This window comes from Accipiter gentilis, chromosome 12 (genome assembly GCF_929443795.1).
Source record: "Accipiter gentilis chromosome 12, bAccGen1.1, whole genome shotgun sequence".
Classification (NCBI taxonomy): domain Eukaryota; kingdom Metazoa; phylum Chordata; class Aves; order Accipitriformes; family Accipitridae; genus Astur; species Astur gentilis.
This window is the reverse complement of record NC_064891.1, coordinates 37,071,133-37,097,639: the sequence shown is the minus strand read 5'-3', so window position 1 is coordinate 37,097,639 and position 26,507 is coordinate 37,071,133. Positions and strand designations below refer to the sequence as shown.

At 43.9% G+C, this 26,507-nt stretch overlaps 1 protein-coding gene across 1 annotated transcript in view; it reads right to left on the bottom strand.

Annotated features, from left to right (window-relative positions):
• Nucleotides 1–3,743: 3,743 nt before the first annotated feature.
• The window catches only part of CFAP299 (cilia and flagella associated protein 299), a 230,819-nt gene continuing 208,055 nt past the window's right edge, over nucleotides 3,744–26,507 (bottom strand). The window contains exons 5-6 of the mRNA XM_049814874.1: nucleotides 6,285–6,414; nucleotides 3,744–3,923 (exon numbers count right to left, since the gene is read on the bottom strand). Of these exons, the coding sequence (XP_049670831.1) occupies nucleotides 3,828–3,923; nucleotides 6,285–6,414 (226 nt within the window). The 3' untranslated portion in view covers nucleotides 3,744–3,827. The remainder of the gene's footprint in view (nucleotides 3,924–6,284; nucleotides 6,415–26,507) is intronic.

Sequence of the window (26,507 nt, the reverse complement as noted above, 5' to 3'; positions counted from 1 at the left end):
GTACGAAAAGTTTGTAACTACGTCAAAGCATCCTGTTGTAACAGTTAAAGGGCAAAGAACTTCACATTTTGGTGTAAAATGACTGTTCTTTTCAAAGCATTGTATATTGTACTAAATAATAACTCTTCCTGTGATTCTGCTTATGGCTCAGGATGGACCTGTTCAGTACCAATCTCATGCTACTTTTCAGCTTCACTCGTTTAATCCAAAGTAACAACAACAACAGTTCCGAACATTGTTTCAAGACCAAAGATCCAGACTCCACATAAAACAAACAAAACTATGATTTTGGTGGGGAGATAAAGAAACATGAAGGAATCCAAAACACATACAGGTTAATAAAATGTGTGGACTGTTAACTCAGGTACACAGTTTAGACACGCTTGAAAAAAAAACCAAAACCCCACCACGTAACACCACCACCCCCCTCCTCCTACCTGTATAAAATCTAGAGTTTCAGGGATCGTTTGCGATGATGCGCTTTCCCATCCATGCCTAAAATCAGTTATTTTCACAGCAGCGTGCAAACTCCGTACCTGCAGTAAATGTCATGACCGGCGACGATACCAGAGTGTCTTTTCAGAACAGAATGGAGAAATTTCCATTCATCTTAATGTTTACAGCAGGCAGTAGTTTCAGGCTGGACAGTTTGCATTTGTTTCTGCTAAAAAGTCACAGAGCATAAGAACATATGCGGGAAGCTTTCGTGCAGTTACAGGTCCTTGGAAAGCTTGTCTCTTGATTACCGTATGTTTTGCATGTCCACTTCACTGTGTGCCCACCCAGGGCTGAAGAGTGACAAGATGCTGGGAAAAACCACCACTGACGTTTTAGGGAAACAGAGTGTAACAGCACTTAGATGCTTTTAGGCACTATCCTGTTTCTCTAAGAGAACAAACCTTTTCTTTAAAATGCAAGCCAGATTACAGAAGTGTTTGGGGGCAGATTTTCACTTATGGCAGAGGCTAAAGTTTCTTCCGGTTAGGACTGGCAAAGGACTGTAACATGTAACTTGGGAGCTTTTGTTTGCGATAACGTTCTGGGGTCCTAGGTTTTGAATGTCAGAAGAGGCAGACCACCAGGAGATTAGCTCATAGGCAAGGATGGGTGGGAAGGAATCAAATGAGTTTACTGAGCAGCCAGTACTTCTGCAAATTGCTCAGCGAACACCATTCTTTCATTGCAACTATTACAGTTTACTTTTTGTTGCAAATGAGGTTTACTGCCCGAGTCAGAAATAGCATGAAATTACAATTCCATAGGAGGTCCGCACCAACTGCAAAACTTGAGACTTCCTACAGCCTTTTGGCTACCTATCTTTAGAGATATAGAGCGCATTGGTGTGCTCGCTGACCTGAAAACATGTAAAGCCCACTTAGGTCCAAATTTCCTTCCATTTTCCTGCCGATGTAGTCATAGCATTCTCCTAGACTTCCTGCTGTTCTTTTGAATGAAGAGCGTTGATTAGTAAGAAGACAACAAAAGAAGCTGCATTTCTGGAAATAACTTCTAAAGTTGAAAACGTGCTTCTGTTAAGTCCTACTCCATGTTATTTATTTATTTATTTATTATGATTCTGAGATAATGTTCTCCAAACTGCAGGGACCACTTTCCAACTTTTTTTTTTTTTTTACCATTACTTAAAAATCCAATTAGATTGAGAAAGGAAAATGACAATTCATTTGTCGAGAGGAATGAAAAATAAAATTCATACCCTTTCCACCAATCGTCCCTTCTACCAGTCTTCATAATGAGGCCTTCTCCCTCTTCGGTGCTTGAGAGAGGGAAAACCTAATGTTTTCAAAATGGCTCAGGAGTTCTGGTTTTTTTCCTTGAAAAAAATATGCCCCAAATGCCAAGCTGTACTACAAAAGCAATTTTGCTTTAATGCTACGAAAACACTTGTGAGTCAGCATCTAGCCCTTCCCCTGAGCTGCCTCAAGACACAGGGGCAGCAAAGCAAAGCTGAGCCAACGGGAGAAACCTAGTTCTCAGGTGAGACACAAGGAATGACGGAAATCTTTACGTCTGGTACTGCTAAATGAGGGGAATGCCTAGGAGCACCAAGGCCAGGAGCAGCTGGCCCTAACAGCGCAAGGTCTTCCCTCTGTGGACGCGTAGCAGCCAGTGCGCGGCCCTCTGCGAAATCAAAGGGTTGCGGCAGTCTCGAGCTTCTCTTCTCCCTGCCGGTAGTCCTGGGAACCCGAGGGACCATTTGCCTTCGCCTGTTTGCCCCCCAAGGAGCCTCCCAGCTTGGTGCTTCCACCCGTCCGGGTGCGGAGGGCGGCAGCGGGTGCTGGTCCCTGCCCACAGCGGGCAGGGAGGCTCCTCCGGCCGCCTACACTAGGGGTCTCTGCTGACTCGGCGATGGAGACGGAGGCCCGCTGGAAGAGAGGAGGTCCGAAACCCAGAGCAGCCTTGCCATGCTCTGGTGCTTCCCCCACCACCCGACTGCCGTTCAGGGACACACGAACCAACTTCCAGCTTGCCCGTCTGCTGCAAAAATGTCAGGGAGCTCCGGGATGAAGTGCTCTACGTAAAAGCGAGACGTTACAGTAAAAGACCTCGTTGTATTTTGGAAATGGCAGAACTTCATAACATCGAAAGTTTTATGGGAAAGAAAAAAAGGCTTCCAAGTCTCTCCCAAATTACTGCAGCTTTGAAGTAACAACTTTCACTTTGTAATTGTTGGAACACTCCCTTTCCTTGCAGTACAGGGATCTTTAATGCGCCAACTGCTGAGACCGAGGCACTCAGCCTTTTCCAAAGGGAACATGCTTGTGATGAGGCTGGCAGATAGACCCCACCCTATGGTAAGCCTAGCAGCGCTGCTACAATCTCTTTTCTAGTCTGAGTTGCCTCACTTGTCCTTTTCACAAATTCACAGTACTGAAGCCAGAAAAGATCATTAAGATCAACCAGTCCCTTAAGGCATAAGGCCCAGGGAATTTTATCCAGCCACTTTCTGCCTTTGTTTCCTCTGCCTTTACCTCCACATCCTTTTTATTTTCTCTGCAATTATTGCTTTTGTTTCCTGCTAGTTCTTTCTGCTGCTTAGCTTTGTGCCGTTTTCCAGTTCTCCAGTAAGCAGATAGCTATGCTGGTGGTTATACCAGCTGGGTCACGTAAGTACGGGCAACTTCCCCAAGTGTGCCGGGAATAGAAGAGAGTCCCCTTGGGCCGTCGCGTTGCTGCCTGAACTTCTGGCAAGTTGGTACTAGAACAGCAGCAAGAGCAGAAATGGATGAAAAGCGGCCTTCAAGGAACCACTAATGCCGTCAAAACGCTGCAGATTTCTTTACATTTACCAGTCTATTTGGTACAACTTTTCCCTGCTACCATGTGAATGGCTTTGTTCATATTAGATGGCGTTAGCTGCTCAATTGAGGTCCAGGCCTACCTGAAAGAGTCTCCCAGGAAGAATTTAAAACATCCTGTTGCTGGGGTACTATGGGACAGTTGTTTCTTGTCTTTACTCCAGGAAAGAATGCCGCACTACCGTCCTAGCCACCCTGCTGCCTTAGGAGTAGTGGGAAGAGTTGGGTCCAAACCTTTCAACTTCCCTTTAGGCGCTTTTGCAATTCACATAGCCCAGAGACTTCACAATGGACAAACAAGGGGCCCAGATACATAGACTCTACAGCCAGTACGGGGTCTTCCTTCCACTTCCATCAAGGAACGAGGCACAAACCAAGTCTAAACAGGTATAAAAATGCCCCTTCCTAACCCTGAACACAAGGTAAAGATCTCTCAACTGTTTATTTTTCTTCCCAATGACTTTAAAATAGCTAAACAAATCACAGGGAGAAGAGCCACACAGATGGACCTCAGGTCCCTCTTCTGACGATATGGTCATAGATAACAACGTGGAGATAGAGATCTGTTTCAACAGGCGTCCGTGTTGTGTTTTCTCCTGGGTAGGCCTGAAACACAGAATATTAGAGAGACCCAGTCAGGAGAGAGACAAGACATGTTTTTTCATGTAATGAATTTTCTTCTTCTTCCCTCGGAGCATGAAGTTTGATAAATGCAACTAGCTCTAAGGGTGGGGATCTCTCAGCGACGATTAATGTCCTGGCACCAGGCAGTTCATTTCTCCCGCAATGCTTTTAGCAGATGCAAAGGCAGTGATAGAGTTCTTTGGGCTAAACACAACTAGGAACAGGTGGACGGTCGACCAGTCAAAGAGATGGCCCGCTTGCAAAGATCAGGCAGCTGGTACTAAGTCTGTTCAAGCCGAACCCCATGAGAGAGAACGTGTGCTGATTGCAGTTTGGCTCATAGCAAGCACTTCTCAAATGCTTGTTCTCCATCAGTGAGTGCTACAGAAAAGCCAAACCCAGAGGGATCTCATGGTGACTCACAGGCCTGTGCCCTGCAGCCTGTGGGGGGACACAATGCACACGCACAAACGCTTCCTCGTGTGGCTCTTGGCACACAAGGATCTTTCACGTAGACACTAAAGAGCTAGTTATTTGTTACAGATGTTCTGCAGCTGCAGGAAGTTGGACTGGTGGCCCACTTTCAATGCAACCAAACACATTTTTAGGCATACATTTTTGAATTTCTAACAAACCATGCACTTATTTTGAAATGCATATAATTTGATATTTTGTACTGTTACTATTCATATGTGACCATCTTTCATGGGAAGCACATCAAAGAAACCACCATCCTAGATTAGTTCTGTAGAAACCCAAACAAATTATTGCCCAGCTTAGTTCATGTTGGTTTTGAGAATAACCAAAGCCTGGGTGTGTTTGTCACATCCAATCTATAGTCCAAGGACTTCAGTTGTAAAGTTTTAAAATGTGCAGTTGGCACCGGAGGAACACAGTCGGTTGCTTACAGAGGGAAGCTCTCTACAATGTTATTACCCACTTGGCACTTAACACGAAAGATAAAATACCCATGGCGATTTAATCAGCTTTCAACTACGGCTGAAAATGGGATGTCCGGGTATAATTCAAGCATTTGCTTTCTTTGGATTCAACTGCTATGTAAATAAATGGTAGACACCAATCAAATTCAGCAATAATAGGATCAGAGCCATTCTTAGGTGAAAGCAAAGCATATGTTTGTGCTGTCAATCATCTATGAGACACAGGGTCCACAACGTTCATCCAGTTTATAGCACTGCTGAGGCACAAGTATTTTCCTTTCTTTTATTCAATTTTAAATCCTTCTGAACCATTTACTGCGTGTTGGAGAAACACAGCCCTCCACAAGAAGATGCACCCAGTGACAAATTTCTCTTTTGTGAAGGACAGGGTTTCAAATCCAAGTTTGACCCTTATGCTGGTGACAATCTCAATCTGCTACAAGAACTAAATGACCTTAATGGGGCTGCTTTCCTTAGGACTTCTCAAATCTTTTGTATTAAGGTGGAAGAATAACGACCGTGTGCCGTTGGGAAAGGGATTCTGCCAGTTTCAGTTCACCACTGCAGAAGTGCTGGGGTAGAAGATGGTCCACGCTTTGGATGCAGGAACTGATTCTGCTTTCTGGATTTGCTGGTGTTCAGCAGGCCCTGCCAGGATCTGGGATATTACCTCCCGCAAGTTGCAACTTTTGTTTCAAAGTAGCCTAGTATTTATTTATTTTTATCCACCTGCAGGCATGTTTCATAATAGGGATTTGATTTTTAAGAGGAGATGAATACAGAGACCACCAGCCCCAGGATGCGTCACCAACATTTTAGCAATTTTTCCTTTTAGCTAGAGGCACATGTGTCATCCTCTGAGTAAAACAGAGTGTCTTTTGACACCAGATGCACCTGTTTACACACTCCCATGCTTCAGTCCTCACATCGTCCAGTCAGTCCCACTTTCTTCCTCAGCCTGTTCCCTCTCCCACGCTTCCCTTTCCTTAGCGCTTCTCAGCAATTCAACTAATAGGACACAGCCTCGGCCTGCAGCCAGTCCTGGCAGTAAGGACAACAGTTTCTCATTCCGGCTGGAGGGAAAAAGGGCAGGGAAAGGGGCAGGGTGCAAGAGAAACCCTGCTTCGGAAATCTTGCGGTTTTATCAGTCAGTTCAAGTTCTGATTTTTGTCAACGCAAGGGAAAGGCCTAGACACACTCACTCATATGCAAGGTGGGCTAAGTTTATCCTGACAGGGACCAGAGCAGCCAGGTTAACAAGGCAAACAGCACGTCTGAGTAAGCCTGAAATATGAGGTGTGTATTGATAAACACACTATTTGCAATTGAACTCAACAGTTTAGCAGTCAAACTCCATTGCGTAAAAGCAATTTACAATATTGGGGGGTGGGGAGACATTTACCTTAGGATCCACATTTATTATTTTCCTATCACTTTTGTTCTTGAAGAGTAGTCCACAGGCATTTTCTGCAATCACTTGGTAATTTGGGCTGGAATTTGAAGTGCTGACATTTCTATCCCAGTTGTAAAAGCTGTGAAAATGTGAAACAGAAATGCTGTACTTTTAATGGATGTCATTCTTCCAGCTTAAAGGGCAGATTCTGACCTCCTTGTTCATGCTGAGTAGTTCCTGATTCCACAACAGCCCCTCTGAAAGTCAGACAGGTTCACTAAGGAGCAAAAGTCTCCTAAATACTAGAAAACCTGTCCAAATGTGGCCCTACATATCTGATCTCTGGCAAACCAAAGCTGAGGCCCCTAGCTGTCTCCTCATCCATTCAGTATTAGCGTTACTAAAAGACTCGGAGACTGGGTTACAACTAGCGGGAAGCGGTAGGGCTTGAGAACTACTACTGTGACAGAAACAGCTCTGGAGACCACCTGAAAGTGCTTCCCGGACCACCACAGATCTGCAAACCAGATGTGGGAACCAACAGTTTCCCCTTTGGATCTCACTGTAACTCTCTTGCTGCTTTACTGTTTTCCTTTCTCTTGTTTTTAATATAGTTCTAGCAGTGAGGAATTTTTGGAAGTCTCCTCACGGGCCAGATACAGCAGGAGGGGCTGACCTCCAGCTCCCCAAGGAAAATCCCAGCTCCCCCGAGCGCTGTAGGTATCAGCCTAGGATTAATTGTGGAGCAAACTGTTCAGTCAGGCTGACTGTGCTCGCTAGTTTCCAAAATGTCTGGCACTAAACAGAAGTCAAAAGGAATTGGCCTGCTATGTCAAGTACAATATGGACACAGGAGGGGTTCAGCACTTTATCGGTCTTTCTCCAGGTCAGTGGTACTGGAGTTCCCCAAGCCTTCTCACACTTCTGTTTTTTGACTTCTCAAACTTTTTATCACCTGACCTCAGCCCCTTTGGACTTTGTACTTGCCACACAGCCGACTATCAGGCTGTCATTCGCACGCTCATTGTTAGTGCTTGCTCAGAAACCTTTTCAACTCAGATGTACCTACAAACCGCACAATGCGATGCTGCTGCTACGCATACCTCGCCGGGATACTTGTTTGATCGCTGAAGCGGCGCATTGCATTTCTGGTGCTGATTACACGAGCATATCTTTTGCAAAAGACGGAGGAAATGGGAGGGAGTCAGGAAATCACTCTGTGTGTAAGGAGGATTCAAGAAATTTAGAAAATACCTTCTAATTTTCCTGCCTTCTGCAAGGATACTCCATTCCAACAATATACATGGTTCTGGATTTTAAAGCGCCTTGATTTCTTCCTTGCTTCGAAAGAGTGCAAAACAATAGGCCTCACTGTTACATATGCTAAACTTTTTACATCCTGAACACCTCTGGTAGGAATGGAGCAACATACAATGAGTTGGAGATGAATTTACAATGCTATTACAGAATTCATCCTGGCATCACTGAAGTCAGCATGTGATTTGCCACTGAAGTCGATAGCCTTGGATTACAGCAAGGTAATGTAAAATGGTGTGCTCAGCACAAAGTTACATCCTTGAGCAAGCGAGCTAGCACAAGCAGAAGCCGCCCTCTGGAACTCTCTGCAGCCTAATGCTTAGATGCCTGCAGAAAATGAGTGAAAGGTGGGTGGACACAATCCACTTAACTTAGTAATAATAACTGCTTTGCTTTGATATGCTAATTGGTCACATTAATTTGTTGTCTATAGATTTATTTAATGCTCCTGAGTACCCACGTTAAGTGGTAAACACAAGATTTTTTAATTCATGTTTAATAATAAGAATATGCACAAACTTACATGCAAATTAAATACACAGATTCTTTTAACTCTCTACTCAGTTACCTTATTTCATCCATACAGCTTTTCTCTGTCCCTCAGGATACAACGTGCTTAACGAGTCCAAATGCACAAATAGAGGTTGTTTCTGCTGGAAAACCACTACCAGATTTGGAAGGGATTGCTCTACATTATCTCGGGGTTGGGGGGAAGAATATAGCTCTCTCTGCAAAGACTTCCCCACATTCATTAAAAAGAAATTAAACATCTGAAGGCGGAAATAGTCAATTAGCTGTTGGATAATAACTTCCTGCATTTTTCCAAGTTTCCAACCCCACTCCTATCATACTTCCCCATGTAAGCCAGTGAAGACAGGACCAGCCTTTCTGCTGAGAAATCAATGCCTAGTGCATACAGTTTTGTTATGGACTCTTTCACTCCATGACAAATTAAATTCCATCATGTGCTTGGATGTGAAACATAAACCCCAAGTCCACCAGCAAAACAAAGTGAATCTCTCTGGACCCTGTACTGAGGGCTAAGAGAGTGGGGCAGTGCCCCGTGCAACTCTCCAGCTGTCTTTTCCCACGCATAAACCCCGAGCTTCTTGGTATTCCCATGTTCTCTAAAACAAAGACCAGCAGACAGCGAGATGGCGGTGGCTTTGAGGAAGCCTAGATGCCTGGTCATGGAAGAAAATTTTCCCATGCATACCTTTTTTCATGTTCTTCACTGAAAACTGATGACATCAGGAGGTTCAAGTAAGCCTCACACCCACCTTGAGCAGGCAGGATGAGAAGGGCTGCTGCAGCTAGAGAACAGTGTTACTGGGAGGACAAAGTAACATATGCTAGCAGGAAATACTCCTAATACTGCCTAAAAAGGCAGGAGGTCAGAGGAACGTTTTGACCAGAGGAGCAAGGTGTTGGAGAAGGCTTCTCTGGAGCGGCCTCTCCCCTGCTAGTTACTATTAAGGTAAAGCTTGCTCACTGTAATCAATGCCTTCTACCACCAGGCTGCTGCAAGAGGGAGCTGGAAATCAAAACCTAAGGAATCCCATCTCATTTGTGGTTTATTTCTCCAGAAAAAATACTAAACTGAACTTCATCAGCAAAGTGCTGTTTAGGAGTTACTATAATCCCAATCTAATCAAACCAATTTTTGGTAGCAGAATTCCACATGGCTTTAAATACTTAAATTATCCTGAGATGAAAACATGCTATCAGATGAACAAGATCAAATGCCAAAGAAAAAATCTCAGTGTGCATTTATTCTATTATTATTTTGTTTGATTACTATGTGTTTTGGAATAAATGTAACAGTTTTCAGCATGGCATTTCAGTATGTGGACTACGAGGAACTTCGCAGTGCCCATAGTCCAGCTGCAAGAATAATGCATCTTGGGTTGGTGGGTTTTTTTAATTTTTTTGTTGTTGTTAAGTTGGCAGGTTTTTTTTAGACAGTGACTTGTTGGTGCAGCGGTATATAACGGGTAGCACACTGCGTTTGGGAATACAGACTAAAATATGTGAGATGGGTTTCTTTCATTCATCAGCTAATTCTGGTCTGAGCAGATTTTTCATTCTGCAAGCAGGCAGATGCGCTTCCAGAAAACAAGAGTCTGAATACAGGTTTTTGTATCCTTCAAGTTATCCGTCGGGTACCAAGATGGCAGCACATCAAACCACATGGTGCTTACAGAATGTCCTTCATCCAAAAATCTCTGAGTCTTTTTGTAAACATGCATTAAACCACTTGACATTCTTGTGAGATGTAAGGCAGGCTTTATTACAGCTCATCAGCAGCTAGGGGAGCCAGGGCACAAAAAATGTTGGAGATCTTTCCCTAGGATATGTGGGCTGATGGCAGAGCAGGCAAGAGTCCCAATTGCCAGCTCCTGCCACGAGATGGGGTGCTTTGGTTGGAGTCCTGTGGCTGCTCACATTCAGGGAGCCAGACAACCATTTTTCTAGAGGCAAATCCTTGGCAAGGTTAAAACTGGATTTTGATGCCTCAGTGTGCCACTGTACCCCTTTTTTCCTTATTCCACAAGAAAATGAGCTGTGATGGAAGAACTTCTTACACAGCTTATTCCAGGGGTTGAAACACCATAGCGCACCAGGCCTGGAGAGACCAGAGAACGCTGCAGACACTGAACAAACTGGGGGTTGCCAATCACCATCTGACCAAAAGAAAAGAAAGTGTGCATCTGCAGGGTAAGAGCTTTGTTGTCCCAACTTACTATTTACTATTTAAAATCAGCAAAATCAGGGAGACAGAACGTAGTGTAAAGGTGTTTATGTCTGTGTTGGCCCCACCTTTGATCCCATGGAGTTAGATTATACTACCCTATTCTTTCTTGCCCTCAGGATAAGGATTGGTTCCTTGATTCAGTTCTCCACTTTTCTCTTCTCACCCACACATACACAAAGATAAAACCATTCCCTATAGCAGACTGGGACTTCAGTCAAAAACTAATTATAAACAATGACGGCTCAACAGCTTTTTTCAGTTTGTGGTTCTACGAATTTGCGATGCAAACTATCTGGCTTCAGCCCCCCTCCTGGTAATTTACAGACCAGTTTGCTTTAGTTGGGCAGCAGCAGAAGGGTGCAGACAAGGGAGATAGGGGCATGCAGGACAACAAAGGAGACTAGAACGGGGAACAAAAAGAAGCAGCAGCTCCTTTATCCTGGTATTCTCCTTCTTTCTGCCCTCCGGTAGAAGTGCACTGGTAATCATTCTAATGGGGGGAAACTGGCATTCTGCATGTGCTTGCCAAATATGACAAAGTAGCAACATACTTGGATGGTATTTGGCCCGTCAGCCCTTCCACAGCTTTCTGGTGCAAATGAGGTCACTGCCTCGGTGGGACACGACACGACGTAATACAACACATATGCCTCATTCCATGCCAATTGCTGTTTCATAAAAAGATGCATGTCACAGACCTCTGGTTAAATAAGAACAAACTACTTTTTCCACCTAAGAAATTTAAAGATGCTGAGTTTTCCTTTTCTTTTTCATTTTGAAGCAGCTTTGACCAAAGTAATTATATTTATCAAATGATTGCCAGGGCAGGGTGAGCTATGTTACGCTACTTCGGAAAACCAAGGCAGTTTGATTTGTGCACAGCAGCTATTTTGGAGGGTTTTTTCCTGCTTACCTGTGCTATATTGCCACTACTAAATTAAAACTGTGCAGCATTTAGTTCAACTCGCACGGCTGATTATCTTGCACACTGGTTGTAAACCGGGAGTAACTCCAATGCATTCTTGTATAAAATTGGTAGAAATGAGCATCTGGTCCACAGGATCAGTTCATGCCTTGGTTTCCTAGAGGCAGTGGAAAAGCACAGCGCTGCCTGCTGCGCATGCAGTTACATAGCAGGAGTCACCACAGTAGACAGCGAGTGCCTGACACATCCTATTTATACCACTTGCACAGGCAGTAACAGGCATCTCTGCCTTCAACCTGTGGCCAAGCTTCCCTGCTCCGAACCGACATGGTGACAGGATGTTTAGCACTAGAGCCAGAAATAATCTTTAAGACTATTTTGGCCTTGCCATTGCCATTTAGCTAACGCGTAGCTCACCGCGTCTCATTACCAAACTTGGGAAACAGCCCCATCAGCACCAGGATCGGCAATGACGTTTCATCGCGGCAAGGCAGTTTTACGGATGAACACCGCGCCAGCTAGCACCGCATGCGTCTGAACCTAGCAGAGATGCAGCTTTTCCCTCTTGCTCAAATCTGGACAGCTCCTGCAGCAGCACTCTGTGGCCAACACCAGCACCTTCTCTCTGCAGTTCCTGAATGCAGCCTTTCCTTTGCGTCTCTCCCAAGCAGCAGCAGAAACTCTGAAATTCGGCTCAACAGTGCGGCAAAGCTGCCACTGGTTACAGGAGGGCTAATGCTCACCCACTACCTTCAACAAGCACAGGACAAGAACTAACACATCGCTGCGAGTCATTGGGACTACAACTACTCCAAGGCACCGAAGCTTATGAATAGCAAGAGTTTGAATATACCTCCCCGAGCTGTTGACTTCCCCCTTTTTGTATAGCTTTAAAAACAAATAATTTTTTTGCTTTTCCCTTCCTTTACTTTTCTGGGGTCTTTTAGACATAGGTGACAGCCAGCAAGAAGAGCTCTGAAAGGAGCGCATCCATGCTGATTCCCATTTGCTTCTGATTAAGTAGCAAAAGGGTGGCAAAATCTGCACTCCACGGGAGGCCCGAGATCCTGACCTGATGCCACAAAACCAGTACCATGAGGATGCACAGACAGCCAAGCTCTCTGCACAGGAGACCCTGTCACAAAGACCAATGACGACTGCTATGCACAGCGAGTGCAGGGAAGCGTCCATTGGGGCACGGAGATTGACTTTAGGCCTGCTTTCATTTAACATCGTCAGTGGTGTGCTGGAGCAACTCGAAGATTAAAGGCTTGCAGAGCTCCTCTCAGCACTGCAACCCTTTGATCTTAGCCTCTCCTCCCGATAACCCCCCAAAAGCCACATGGCCACTCTGCTTCCTGCCTCGGATCCGCCTCTAAGATTGCCCCTTTTTCCCTGCATCAAGGAGAAAAAAGGAGTGTGATATACAAAAATTAGGAGCACCTGCAACTTCCGTTGACCTGATATGAAATTGTATGACTGCTCAGCAAGCCTCCAAGTCAGCTCTCATGAGTTTGTGAGCGTACCATGAAGGGCAATGCACTGAAAAGAGGTGAAGAGAAATGCAAGGTGGCTCAGGGGAGCGGTACACTTGCAATGAGCTTCACCAAACTATAAACCCACATTGCCTGGGAGACGTACATCTAGAACGGACAAGCGTGTAACACGAATCTCAGTCCTATGATGTAGGCTACGAGTGCCTCAAGGATGCTGTATGGCTGAAGCTTTCCTAACTGTACGCAGCTCGTGTCGAAGCATTAACTAAATGGTGCATTTTGCGTTTGTCACAGCTCGGCATATTGCTCAGTCAGAAAGCAGGAACACAAAGAGGACTTGGAAAGCAATTCTTTTACACAAGAGAGTTGGAATTCCGAGAGCCGAAAGATGCTATCGTTCTGTGAGTCTGTTTTTCAGCCTTTTTCTTGGCAGAATAAGAACATCTAATCTTCATTAAAATAGTCATTTTTATATTGAAAATCACGGTTCTATCTATGCCCTCAGCTACTGCCAGTGCACACCTCTTCTGCCTGTCCCCATTAACAGCTACTGTATAGTTCATCTTGTCAGTCTGTCTACCAGCATCTAAACCAGTTCCATTTTCTTCCTCTGGTTCACACACACAGCAGTTGAACAATTTCTTGCAGGGAGCTTGCTCATCAGGTGAGTTTTCTTCCGGTCGTGAATTATCTATGAATCAAAGATGAGTTCAAGTGCGCGTAACACAACATGCACACGATGCATCTACTCTTATCTACATACACACCGCCATATGGGTATTCTACACGCAGCAGTGGGATCCAGATGATCATCCTATGTATCTCTGTGCTACCTCACCAACTGCCCATTCTCCTCTCTCATCATCCTGTTACGTCGCAAGCCGTTGCACTTCACCTTCCATCAAAGCCAAAGGACCTCAATCGGGCTACATATTTAAGTCCTCATAATCTAGGTGTGTGCCTCAAGTTTGCTGCCTCAGTAGGATGTCATTAAAATCACCAAATCCTTAACCGCTACATTAAGTTTGCCTTTTCATTTCCGAAGTTTAGGTTTCTTCCTTCTTCCCAAACTCTCCTCACCTCTTAGCAGAACAGTTCTCTGTGGGACCTTAGGAAGTGCAAAGAAACATTTCAAAAAGCAGCAGGGAAAGAAAGGACACTACCTTTGCTTCCAGGACAGGAAGGTACACGTTTTAACAACGTATCATCGTTGATACCACACAGCCTACAGTTGACTGAATGTACCTTTGAGTGCAAAAGATTTCCTTTCCTGTGCTGAGTTTGGACTGAGAACTACAAATGGGAAATTAAACAAGAGAACTGCTACTTGTTTTTAAAAAAATACTTAAAATAACCCGCAAAATCCTTCTGCAAAGTGTCATTACGGAGAGACTATGTTACTGTCTGTCTGGGATAACCTGTGTAATTCAGATGCTCTCAGAATTCAGAAACGATGCAGTTTAACTCTGGCAGAACTTTCTATGATAACTGTTACTGCATGTATTTACACTGTATCTCCAGACAGCAGACCGCTGCCATGCATTGGAGCTTACACAACTAATTTGCCCCTGCTGTATACTGCTATGTGCTGCTGTGCTAATAGGTACTCAACAAAATGAGTCTTTTATCAGACAGAGAACACGACAAAGGTCAAAGTGAGACCATTAGCTGTGTCGCTCCACCTCTTAAGCTCACTCCCTCTTCTGTGAGTTCTGTATCGAGGAAGTCCGGGTACGGCCAGACCGAGGATCGCAACCCGTGTCGCATGAACCAGCCGACGTCCTTTCCTTCACCGCTGCCGAGGGGGCTTTCGCTCATGCCGTGTCCCCTTGGGCAGCAGCCCACCCCTACCCAGCACCCTATGAGCTGTGCCCAGGGCAGGCGGCGGCCGCAGCCCCAGCAGGATGGCGCGGGTGGCTGCACGCTGGGCGGCAGATCGTCACAACCGAACCGGCTCAGGCACCTGAGCTGAGCTCGGGCCTTCCTTTCTGCAGTTCACCTTGGTCCTCCACCGCTGGCAGCGCAGGCCGTAGCCTAAGAGCTCCAACCTGCAGGTTCATCTGCTTTTGCTTTCAGCAGGCATTAGCAGACAGCCTCAGCATTGGAGCGTTTAGAAACGTTTCTCATAGCCAAGGCGTTTTTTGTGTAATGTGCTCAGTACTCCCGGCATTGTTTGAACTTCGGCTGGGTACACCTTTTGCATTTCAGAATGAAGGCTAAGATTACTAAGAAAAAGAGAAGAAATAAAAGCAATAAAAGGAAAATAATTTCAAGTCCTCGGGGTTATAGGCCCAATTCCAAGAAATTATGAAACTACTGTCAGGCACCAGAAGCTGTGGAGTAATCACTCACAAGTGTATTATCTTATTAGTTCTCTCCATCTTTAAAGAATAAAAACACCCAACAGGATTTATGACCAACAAAAAGAAAAAGTTTTATCTTGAAGCTACAACAAAGAAGATAAAAGAGAGGCATGTAATTGTTGAAGGAACAACAGGATGAACAGCTTACACATATTGTGCAATTAATAATCACTGAAGGCCTGTTGGAAGTTGCATATAGCTGATAGATCAACGTACAAAATCAGAGTCCCTGTTCTTCTGCATACAGTACATGGTGATTGCAATAGCAGTCAGCCAATCAAGTTGGGTCTTGTTGGGTTCCCTCCCCCCCCCCACCATGTGCTTTCTCAAAGTGCCTTCAGATGGTAGCCAAAAAACCCACCCTATAAAAATAAAAATCTCAGTCGTGGAAGTTTTCCTCCCAGCCAGGCCTTGGGTGTTAAAACAAAACAAAACCAAACAAACAAAGCAAGCGCCATTTACAGAAACATACACGCAGCGGTCACTCCGTCCCTGTTCCACACCGAGTGGTGCAGCCAGCTAAGGTTTTGAACAATGGTCTCTGGAGAACAGGGGGCCTCAGGTTAAATTCACGAGAGATTTACCAAAACTAGTTCCTCACCGCAGCAGACAAGGGAGTATATAATGGTCAGCAGTGAGACAGGAGACGAGATCACTGAATCTTCCTCAGAAAAGAATAAAATCTTAGGGAAAGATTTATTACCTGATTATCTGAGAGGAATTTCTAGCAAAGGCCAATGTAGAAATGAAGGAAGGCATCCTAGCAGAGCATTCATCTGCTTGTCACATAGGTTCACTTACTAGCCTTCCTCTTCCGTTAACAAAAAGCCAGAGCACGATGAACAACTGCAGCCCTGCGCTATCATTCAACTAATTGCTTCAGGTGCCAAAGATGCAGGTAAGTGCCAAGACAGATTTCCAAAGCCTCACAGTTTCTTGTAGTAGGCGGGGTGCACTGCAGGGAGCTTACATGGATTTTTCAAAATCCCCCTGGGCACCTACCTACACCTTTAACACTTTTAAAAACATGACCTTCAGATGTATGCCAAAGTTGCACTGAAAACAATGCTTAGGTGCTTTGCTGGATCAGAGCCATAGTAAGTTATGATGAGCAGGAAGACTTGGAGGAACTAAATGGCAACTAGACAGGTTGCCGAGCTAGTAAAGGTAACGTCTAAGTATTGTTGCATATCGATTTAGATATGTGTATTTGTGGAGCTGGGCCAGCTTCTCCAACGTCTTCCCTTCTGAAGGAAGCAGGGTTAACATCCATGAATAAATTAGCCTCTTGATCAAAGTTTGATTAAGCATCTGAGATGAAATGATGGATTTTTCTGAAGGCATGTATTCAAAGCATGCTTAATGTATGCATGTATCTCTCTGTCTTTCTTCCTGTGGTTTCTTTCAAAGGGTCTTCTTCCCTTCCAACTGTAATCTCCTTAGGCAAAGAGCTGAGACCAGAAAGAATTCATCTAAAAAACCATGTGCTAAAACTTCTAATTATCAGCTGAACTGATGAAAAATAATACTTTTATGAAAAATGAACACTCCTTTTTCCTAGTATTTCACTTCAATGGTGTGAGGTAAAGCTGGGGGAGACAGCCAACCTTCAAGGCTTGGAAAGGATTCTTCCCTCCTTCCCAGACCTCACTAATGCAAATCCTTTGAAATCCTAATGGTTTGGGCACGGAGGGAATCCTCAGAACAACCAGTCTGCTGAATGACTAAGGCTGCAATTTCCAAGCGGCCTGGGGACATTTAGATGCATCTTTCCCACTGGAACTGGAAAACGCCACATGGAAAATCTCAGCCCCTGAGAAGAGCTCAGTCTAGAAGACTGCGAAATTGCTGAGTGCTACCTCAGGCACTGTGGAGGCAAGGCACTAGCCTGCCTTGCCATTTTCTGCAAGCTGTTGCATAACAAGTCTCATATCATCCAAACTTTGCCAACTATACAAACATTTGGAAGACGAATCTTAAATATTTAGGCACATTTTCAAAATACTGCTCTACAACTCCCTCCCCCCTCCTGCAATACGCTCAGGATTTTATCTATATCACAATGACCACGAGCTTTTAAATACACAGGAATAGGAGAGACTAGAATGCATCAGGAGTTTCCATCTTGAGCAACTTAACTTCCCTTCAAGTGGCAAAAATGCCAGCTTTTCAGGAAAGGACTACCCCGTCTTGAGGAAAAAGGTCTTTGGTGGAGTCACTCCTAAGCTTACTAGATCTGAAGGGTTGTTGTAAAACACATCCTCATATAACCTCTGGATTACTAACTCTGGGTTCAGGATGTAAAAACTGTGGCAAAAGGGGCTTTGTGGTTTCTAGCTCACCAATACCAATTAAGAAAAAGATGTGTTTTGCTAGGATTTGGTGGGACCAGAGCACCCAGAAGACTGCTAAGTCGGGGGAGAATTACTGACAACTATTAGTGTAAAAACAAAATCTTTAAAAGTAACTTAGTTACTTAAAAACCAGCAGGTTTAACTTCAGGTACCATATCTTGCGAACATCGGCCTTGGTATGATCCATTCATTAGTTTCTTATAGTTGAATGTTTGGTACAGGAAAAGGCAGTGCCTATTCTCTTCGCTACTAAAAAAATTATATAACCCATTACTACACACATTTCAACTATTCATGTGACACACAGCAACATATAGCTTGAATGGCTCAAATCAACAGAACTATTACAAACAGATTGGTTTTTTTATGCTTTTAAATCACAAACATACTATCGATCTGGGAAACTGACGTATCTAATTTAAATGTACGTTTAACAAGAGAGCAAAGAGATGACAGGGCATGAGGCAGGCAACTTTTCTATTTCAATCCAAACAAGGCAGCAGAGCTGTGATATTAATGAAGCAAAATGGTATACAGAGTATTCGCGTTCCTTACCTCTTCTCTACAATAGATTCATAGCTTGTAATCTGACTGCAAAGCTTATGCACATGAGACACACACATGTATAACTAGATAGTCAAACTCTGTCAACAGTCTATAACCAGAACCTCTTTGAAATCCAGAGGGATAAAAAGGATGGAGGCCCCAGTTCCTCAAACTACATGAAACACATTGAGTACAACAGGACTACACAGTGCACCGAAAGCTCTGCATGTGCTTGGGTCAGAAAAACCGTTCCAGGAGGAGGCTGTACGAACAGGAAGAGGTTGTACACATTACAGCAGACGGTAGGAAAAGTAGGAAAAAGGGAAGTCGAAGGAGAGCTTCATGTGGTTGAAGGGGCACTGCATACGTGAGGACGGAGGGCAAGCGGTTTGAAAGCATTCGCTGGGTCTTGCAGGCGAGGACACAGAGAGAGGATGCCGATTAAGTGTCATGAAAGGAGTGAGGTGGTCACGGTAATACTTACTCACGTGAAATGCAAACGACCTGAGGTTATCTGAATCACAGGAAGTAAAAAAAAGAAAAGTACATGTCCTTATGCAGAATGATAGAATCTGTTCCAAACAGGATAAACTGATATGTAGGACTACTGGGGCTGTAGTTACTACAACCGTTCCAAAAAAGACCATTTAGATAAACAGCTGACAATGTGAACGTTACAGCTTTCTGTAAGATTTGAAGAATCAGATATCCCGAATGTGTACGCTTAGTATGACCGTTTCAACGACTGCATAATCTGTAGCCCTATAAAGAACAAACCTACTGAACAAACCAAGTCAGCAATACAGTTTTTAAGAAAATCACTCTCCCTGTTTGTCTTCAATATGCAGATGTAAAGAGTATATTACTGCATGCTATAAAGAACAACTACAACAACCCCCTCAGCAAGCTACAACTCAGAAGCAATTTTTTTCTAGCTGACACTGATTAACCTTTTCTGCATATTACTCGCAGACTGCAACAGGGATGTGCTTTACTCTTTCTGCATATATGTTCACCAAAATCTATGAGTATGTAGTATCGAGGGTATCAAAACACTGAAAACGTGAGACTACTTAAAACACCCCAGCCAAAAAGAGGAACAGTGGCGCTACGGCCGAGATGCCCCGATCCTACAGTTTTAAGTGGACTTTACTGTGTGACTTTGCTGACTTTCAGAATTTCACACTGCCGCATTTCACTAACTTTCTGACAGAGTATCAGTTTGGCAGCTTGAAAATGCCCATCTTTTCCATGAGATACTCACCCCAGGACGTAACTTGAGGAGATTATCACAAATAACATTACACAAATCGATTTTGTGATCTGCTTCAAAACCTGCCACGTCTGCTAACACCAGAGTGGCTCCCATTGAAGCTGTAAATTTAGTCCCACCAGAATTGAGGGGGAGATCTCCTGAGGCTGCTGCGCACCTCATTAAGCTCTAACATGGTTTCAAAAGATAATGAAAAGGTCTTTGCCTATAGTCTTTCACATACTGCTGGGATGTTCACAGTTACTTGAAACAGGAAAGTTTAACACTGTCGCTTAAAAAAATAAATTGGCAATGACTGGCATAGATGGTAACGAATACTCAGGAAAACGGCCAAAGCAATTTAACTGGTGGGCACGGGAAATAAAATCCAAGAATTTCATTAATGCTACGACAATGGCAAAATGGGTCTGAGGCACCTGGCTGAGACACTGCTCAAACACCAGTGCTGTTAGGAAAACAGATTTGACAGAAATTAGATGCAAGGGCAATGATCGAAAGCCAGAGATAGAAAAAAAATACAGAAATAACAATCTAGTCTTCATCTGTATTTGGGGCATACACAAGGAAAAATGAAGATTAATTGCTTCCCAAAACAATGGAATAGCACAATGTTTTAACAATGGGAAAATTGGACTTAGAGCAGATTGGTAACTTTCTAGAAGTTTTAAACTGAAAAACATAGATAAGTTCTTCCCCTCCCTAATGTTCTGAGCTGGGTTCTCAAATATTATGATTTATAACTGATGTAATCATTGCTTTTCCACATGTGCTTAACGTAGTTGAATGTTTTAGAGTACCAGAAATATGTGTTGTATATAGAACAGAATATTACTATGTCCAACAGTAAGAAGAAGGGATATTCTCAACCAAAAGTTGAGAAAACTTACCAGTTCCTATGCATCCAACTAGAGCTATACACTACCACAACTCCTGTCTCCTGTGCATTTGTTCTAAAATCTGTCACCCGTCTTCTTCAAGGCAAGAGTTTCGCAAGTACAAAATACAACGCAATTCGTGTTATACTTCAGTATTTTACGTAAAGTTATCATTTTGCAAGAAACACATACATCAAAAGGTATTTGCAGGCACGTATCAGTGTTTAAGTGGACATGTGAACATAGTGGAAAATCACCATGGAATTAAAGAAGGAAGAAGCCCATCAACACCCATCTATTAAAAGTATGCAAATATGCTCTGGCAAAACTGCAGACACCCTGGCAAATCACAGCCCGTAACAGCTCCAAGCTCTCGCCACACCCCTACTGCTGGCACGCTGGGAAGCTGAGGGCTGTCACTGTTCCTCTGCCCTGCAGACAAGGGAAAGGGCTTCCACGGCAAACAGCCTCCGCCAAAACGCCCTCCTCGTCCTTCCCCGTCCACGCGTGCGGCGGCGTCTGACTCAACGCCAGCGAGACAAATATCACGGTCTCACATCGAGACTGCATCTCTTCCTCTCAGACGTGTAGGTCTGAAGCCATACAGAATTTATAGATCAGAACCAGCACTCCCATTCCTTATCCCAGCTTTGGCGTTTAGTGTAGCATTATTTAAACAAATAATAGGGCTTCCATTATCAAACAACTTTCTACTTCTTTCTTTATTTAAGCAGATGTGAGAGGTCTGATTAATCAGTCATGGGTTTTTTCTTTAAAAGCATCAAATGTTGTGAAAATTGTGACGTCTGTATCAGTTTTGGGCTGAGAAGATTGGGATTATATGTTATAACGTTATATGATATATGATATGATTATATGATGTGAGAAATAATTTGAATGTTCCATTGGGGGGGGGGGAAAAAAAGTCGTCGTCTCTCTCCTCACCTCACTAGTTCTATTAAGTGCTTTAAATGGTACCATTAGCTCCAAGGACCATTAAGAACAGAATTACCTTTCCTTCCCCACCTTAAATACTAGCTCATGCTTCTCCCACCCTTTCTCCTGCTGTTCTTCAGGAAATATTTTCAGTGTGGTTACAACATGTGTGATCTGCCTGTGCACAGAAGGCCACAAATCCATATTACCAAATGTTTATCCGAGCTTTTGAACACCTTGGAGAGCGTGGTATCACTATCCCACAAACCTCAGGGTATACCAGCGCAGGAGAGGGAGCTAGCCAGATACCACACCGTTACAAAGAACATTTTGATCCGGGGATGAAATGAGAAGCAGGATTGCAGGAAGGCTTCCTCGGTGGCAGCTCCAGCGCGTAGGTGCAGGTGCACTGCCCAGACAGAGTGCTGAAACAATGCACTTCTGGCAGAGCGAGGACTCCAGCTTGGCTCGACATGTGCAGCTTTCACATCCAAACCTTGTTACTAGATCAGCCTGGAATGTCATTCTAAAGCCATAGTCTCCAGGCATTAATCAAGAAAGGGGGCCAGCAGGACGGGGGGGATAGCCTATTTAAAACACATAGCACAGGAAAAACATACCCTCCAAAAATGCCCTATCGGTGAAAGGAATTAAGTCACTTTCCTAGCTTGTGGTCATTTTCAGAGACATAATAAAAATAACCCGTGGGACCCATAGAGTACCTGCAGTTAAGTTGTCATCACATGCAGATGTATGGTATCTTTACTATTGCGGTGCATTACATTATTTCCTTAAATTGGTCTCATACTTCAGCCCCTGGAAAAGCACCAGAAGAATTTACTGGGGCTGCGAGACTTGGATTGCACTGAACAAGCCCCACTTGGAAAAGCACGGGAACTCCCTGCCACTCAACCATTAACCTGGGATAAAAGGGAAAATTAAAAGCTCCGACAGTCGCGCTGAGCGGCCACCGCAACCCAAGCTGCAAGCTCTGAAACCAGGGAGGGCTGGTCCTACACTGCTGAAAGGACACCGCGGCACCCCCAGGCAAGAGCCGTGTCACTGCCACTGTCGCACCGCAGCCCGGCATCGGAGGGCACGCGACGGTGCTTTGACTGTGAGAGATTCTTGTTTCCACGAAAAACACAGACACAAAGAATTGTTACAAGGCTTCCCAGAGCAACGTCCGCTTTTATGAGCTCTCTGTAAGCATCTGCAACCAAGAGGGGAAAAGGAGGCAGGGGGAGTTAAGGAAATTGAGAGATGCAGAGAACTGGGAAAAGACTTAAAACTAAAGACGAGGAAAAGAAAGTCATACGCTTGTTTCATGGAGGAAGAGAAAGGAGGTGTATATTGGATGACAAGAAAGAAAAATTGTCAAAAAGGACACGACGCTTTTAACATTCACAGTATTTTACATCTGAGACACATTAGTCCTACTTGGCATATCCCCCGTTGGCATTAAGCAAGCTGCCCCGTCTTGAAGTAGATGAGGCTGAAACACAACCCTCAGGCTTTCTCCTGAAGGCTTATTGACTCACGAACCAAACTTCCATCTGCTCTCCATAAGCACGGGTGCCTTCAGGATATTTTGAAAATAAAATCATTACTGTGTATCATATAAAGATTTTCACGAACATAAATATTAACTCTGTGGTGCAAACAAACAAACAAAGATTGTCTCTCCCCACCCACCTTTTTTTAAGTAATCAAGAGAAGCGCTGAGAAATACATTATTTATCCATGCAGATTTCTGCTAGAGGCCAGGAGTCTGGTTTCTTGACCTTCCCAATACATCTCAAGAGATGCAGACTTAAAGCTTGCAAGTACTGTGATACGGTGGTATGAAAAAGTGATACAGTCAGCGTACTCTGCTTATAAAGCGCGTGCTCCTTTTAAGAATACTTGTAGAAGCAAACTGAAAATTACTCCAACTACACTAACTCAGTTTTGATGAAGTGTCTTTGACATGACCATTGCGGCTAAAGAAGATGATCCTATAAAATGCTGTTCATTTTTACATAAATACTTACTTTTTCACTGATTCAATCTAAGGATGAGTGATGAAACGATGAGAAGCATAAGACATTTCCATACATAGAAAGATTAACTGGCCTAACGCATGAGAAAAGACAAGGACATGGCATCACAATAATCCAAAAATAAGGGAACACACAGTGATACTGAACAAGAACTTTTAATGGGAAATGCTTTTTTGTACACGAGCAAATTACTTGCGGACCTCTGCTGCAGCACAGGAGATAAGTAGATTCAGTTCGGGGTACTGATGAATTTTTCAGTCAATTGTTTATTTCAAGACTCTGATTGTTCAGACCTCACCAAGGATGTGGGAAATCCAGTTGCATACCCACCCTTCGTTGGATCTTTAATTATTGACATAGCTCAGACAGGAGAGCTTGAAAACATGTGGCCACAAAAGCCAGTGATCACCAAGTTATTCTGAGCTCATTAGGGGTCATTCTCTGTCTCTCCCTGCCCCTTTCCCCCTCTCTTTGCCCACCAAACATTTTAAAGATGCTAGGTCTTTTCCAAATAATAGTTTTGGAAGTTTTACGGAAAGCTTTTTGAAGGAGTTAAAACAGATCCCTCCCTTGGTATTAATTCTGGTTCCTGGAAGTTAACCGTCAAGAAACAACCTCTGGTCTCTTCAGCCAGGCACAGGTATGGACTATCTGTCACAGGGACTGGGGCTTCACCCTGCTAAGCATTAGGGAAAAATTCTGTTTATGGCAAGACACAGTGATTCTCCAGTTAAACTTTAACAGTGTCTGCCACAAATGCACAGCTTTACCTACAGCAGCTGGCAACCAAAGCGATACCATTACTTATCAACACAATACAGGAGAACTTTGCCATCATTTTCACTAGGATATGGCTGGCAACTAAAGAAAGTACTAGTTATTCCATACAACCATCCGTTAAAAAATCTGGACATACCGACTTCAGCCACAGCTATTTCCTGGTCTAACTAGAAGGAAAAAGTGGTTTCTCAGACACCTGTGTGTGGCAGAAATCACACGCTGCCTCAGGATCACCACACAGTGCTCTGGCTGGCGTCGATATGTCCCGACAACAAACCAAAAGCACAAAGTTTCCAGAGAAGTACTCGAAAAACTATGGGACACTGCAGCTTCATTATAAACATCCCTTTGATGTCCCTTACTAATGAACAATACCCAGATCAGCCACCACAACGCAAACTAAAGCTATGCTTGCACAGTCAAGAGCAGTTGTGTTGAGGTTATGCTGTGCTGGGCAGACCTGCTGCCCTGGGTGGGTGACACCCTGCACTCGGCTCTGTGCTGCCTCAACTCCTCTCCCTCTGCCCTTTACACACTCATGCTTTCTAACATAACTTTTAAATCAACAATGCAACTAATCATGGTGCACTGCATTTTAGCTTACGTGCTTCTTAACATTTTATGTGCACATTCAGTAATTAAAGCCCGAATCTAGGGTGCTTATTCAGTTTTCTTGCTTGGAAAAGCACGTAAACACATGCTTTAAGTGTTTCTCTAAATACGGAAGCAGTTAACTGAATGCCTAATTAGGTCCCTTGTTTGGGACCTCACCCTTTAAGCTGTTACTGTTTCTTATATTATTAATTATACTGCAGCCAATGCCAGGAAGCCCATTTTGATGGGCACCTTAAAGGGGCCTTTAGAAATGCAGCTTGAGAGGGTTAGGCGCATTCTCCATGTGTGAGATGTCGCTGTGTTTGCAGCACAATGACTGGCAGATCTTACGCAAACAACGGTATGAGTTAGAAGAGCTTGACAAAAGCCAGCCCAACAGCACCAGCACATATCTTTTGTCAGCAGTGCAAAGATTAAGTCAGTATCTTTTCTGGTCCACATTAAGAGAGAACTGAGGCTGGCGGGAAGATACGCGGCTACCTGGTGAGGCAAGATATATAGGGTTTGATCTCGTGGCCTGCAGAGCTCCCTTGGAACGAGCGAACACACAGGGAAGTAGTGCAAAATTGTTCCCTTTATTTTCAGGGAATCAGCAAGAGGAGAAAGAGCTATTGCGTTTAGGTCCAACTGCCTTACGCATCTGTCTGTGCACCGTAACACTGTCTTCACAAGTAAGCAGCTGTGAATCATTTCTGATTCTCAAATTGCACACAGAAGCTTCGACCCAAATCACATTCCAGGCAAGCGCTTGGCCAGCTTCAATTTTCCAAGAGGTTCTTTCTACCGTTCTATTCTTTCTGGTGATAGTACAACTGCACCAACAAGCAAGGCAATGTAGCCTTTCCCCTACGATACAATTTTTTCTCTCCTAAGATTTTAGTGGTTTGTAGTTTCCATTTCCCTACTTGAAATGTATACAGTTAGTTTGTTCAAAGCTCTAAAAAGCCAGTCTTTCCTCTTAAGAGACTTTATCTTTATTAGGAGACTGAAGCTTGAATTAAAAAAAAAGAGAGAAATTAAAAGTGAAAAGTAATATTTGCTGTATTTAAATACAAGCCAGATGTGGAAGTATACGTCTCCAAATTAAACATTTACTGAATTGGCAGCAATGGAATTTTCTTCTCACACATGCAAAGGTCAAGCCTGAATGTGCTCTCCTTTCTACCTACGTGTCTATCTGTCACTTGCTCTCCCTTGCCCTACATAGCTAAGCAGCAGTTAAGAATTATCGCCTGGACTTCTGCACAGCCACTCCTCCTGCTGGCACAATGGCATCACTTGATCTCCGAAAGGTTTGAAGACTATGGTGAAAAATCCCAGATGCCAAAAATGAGACAACAACTTGCATAAGCAGAAACCTAACGGGTGACTGACTAAGCCATAAATACTACTGAAAGAAACAATACTATTGTATTGCAGGTACTGAAAATCTTCAGACATCAGGCCACACTATCTGTGAGTTAGGATGCTAAGTCTCATATATGATCAATACCCTTATACAAGGAAAGGACTCTGGAGTCACAGATGAACAGGAAAAAGAACTTCCCCGCCCCGCCCCCCCCCCCCCCCCATATGGCTAAAGAAAGGCTCCAGCCGACACGCCTGCAGCGACACCAGCCTTCGCTGGCTTTGTTCTCATCTGGGCTCTCTAGTTTCACACCCTTTGCCGCTCATTTCCCCAAAGTGTCAAAAGCAACTAGCTTGGTATTACCGGGATATTGGTCAACAAACACAAAACACAGTTGTAACCAAATACACAGATGGTTTTGTAAACATTAAGTATGGTGACAAACAACCAAAAAAACCCCATATCTACTTTTTGTGAACTATAAGACAAAGTACTACCCTCGTCAAACCGTTTGAAACCAGTGTCTCTTTTCCAAGAGATCCAATGAAATGTACTCTGTCAGTCACGGCAAAGTTCTTACAAAATTGGGATGTTGAAGAGAGGTATT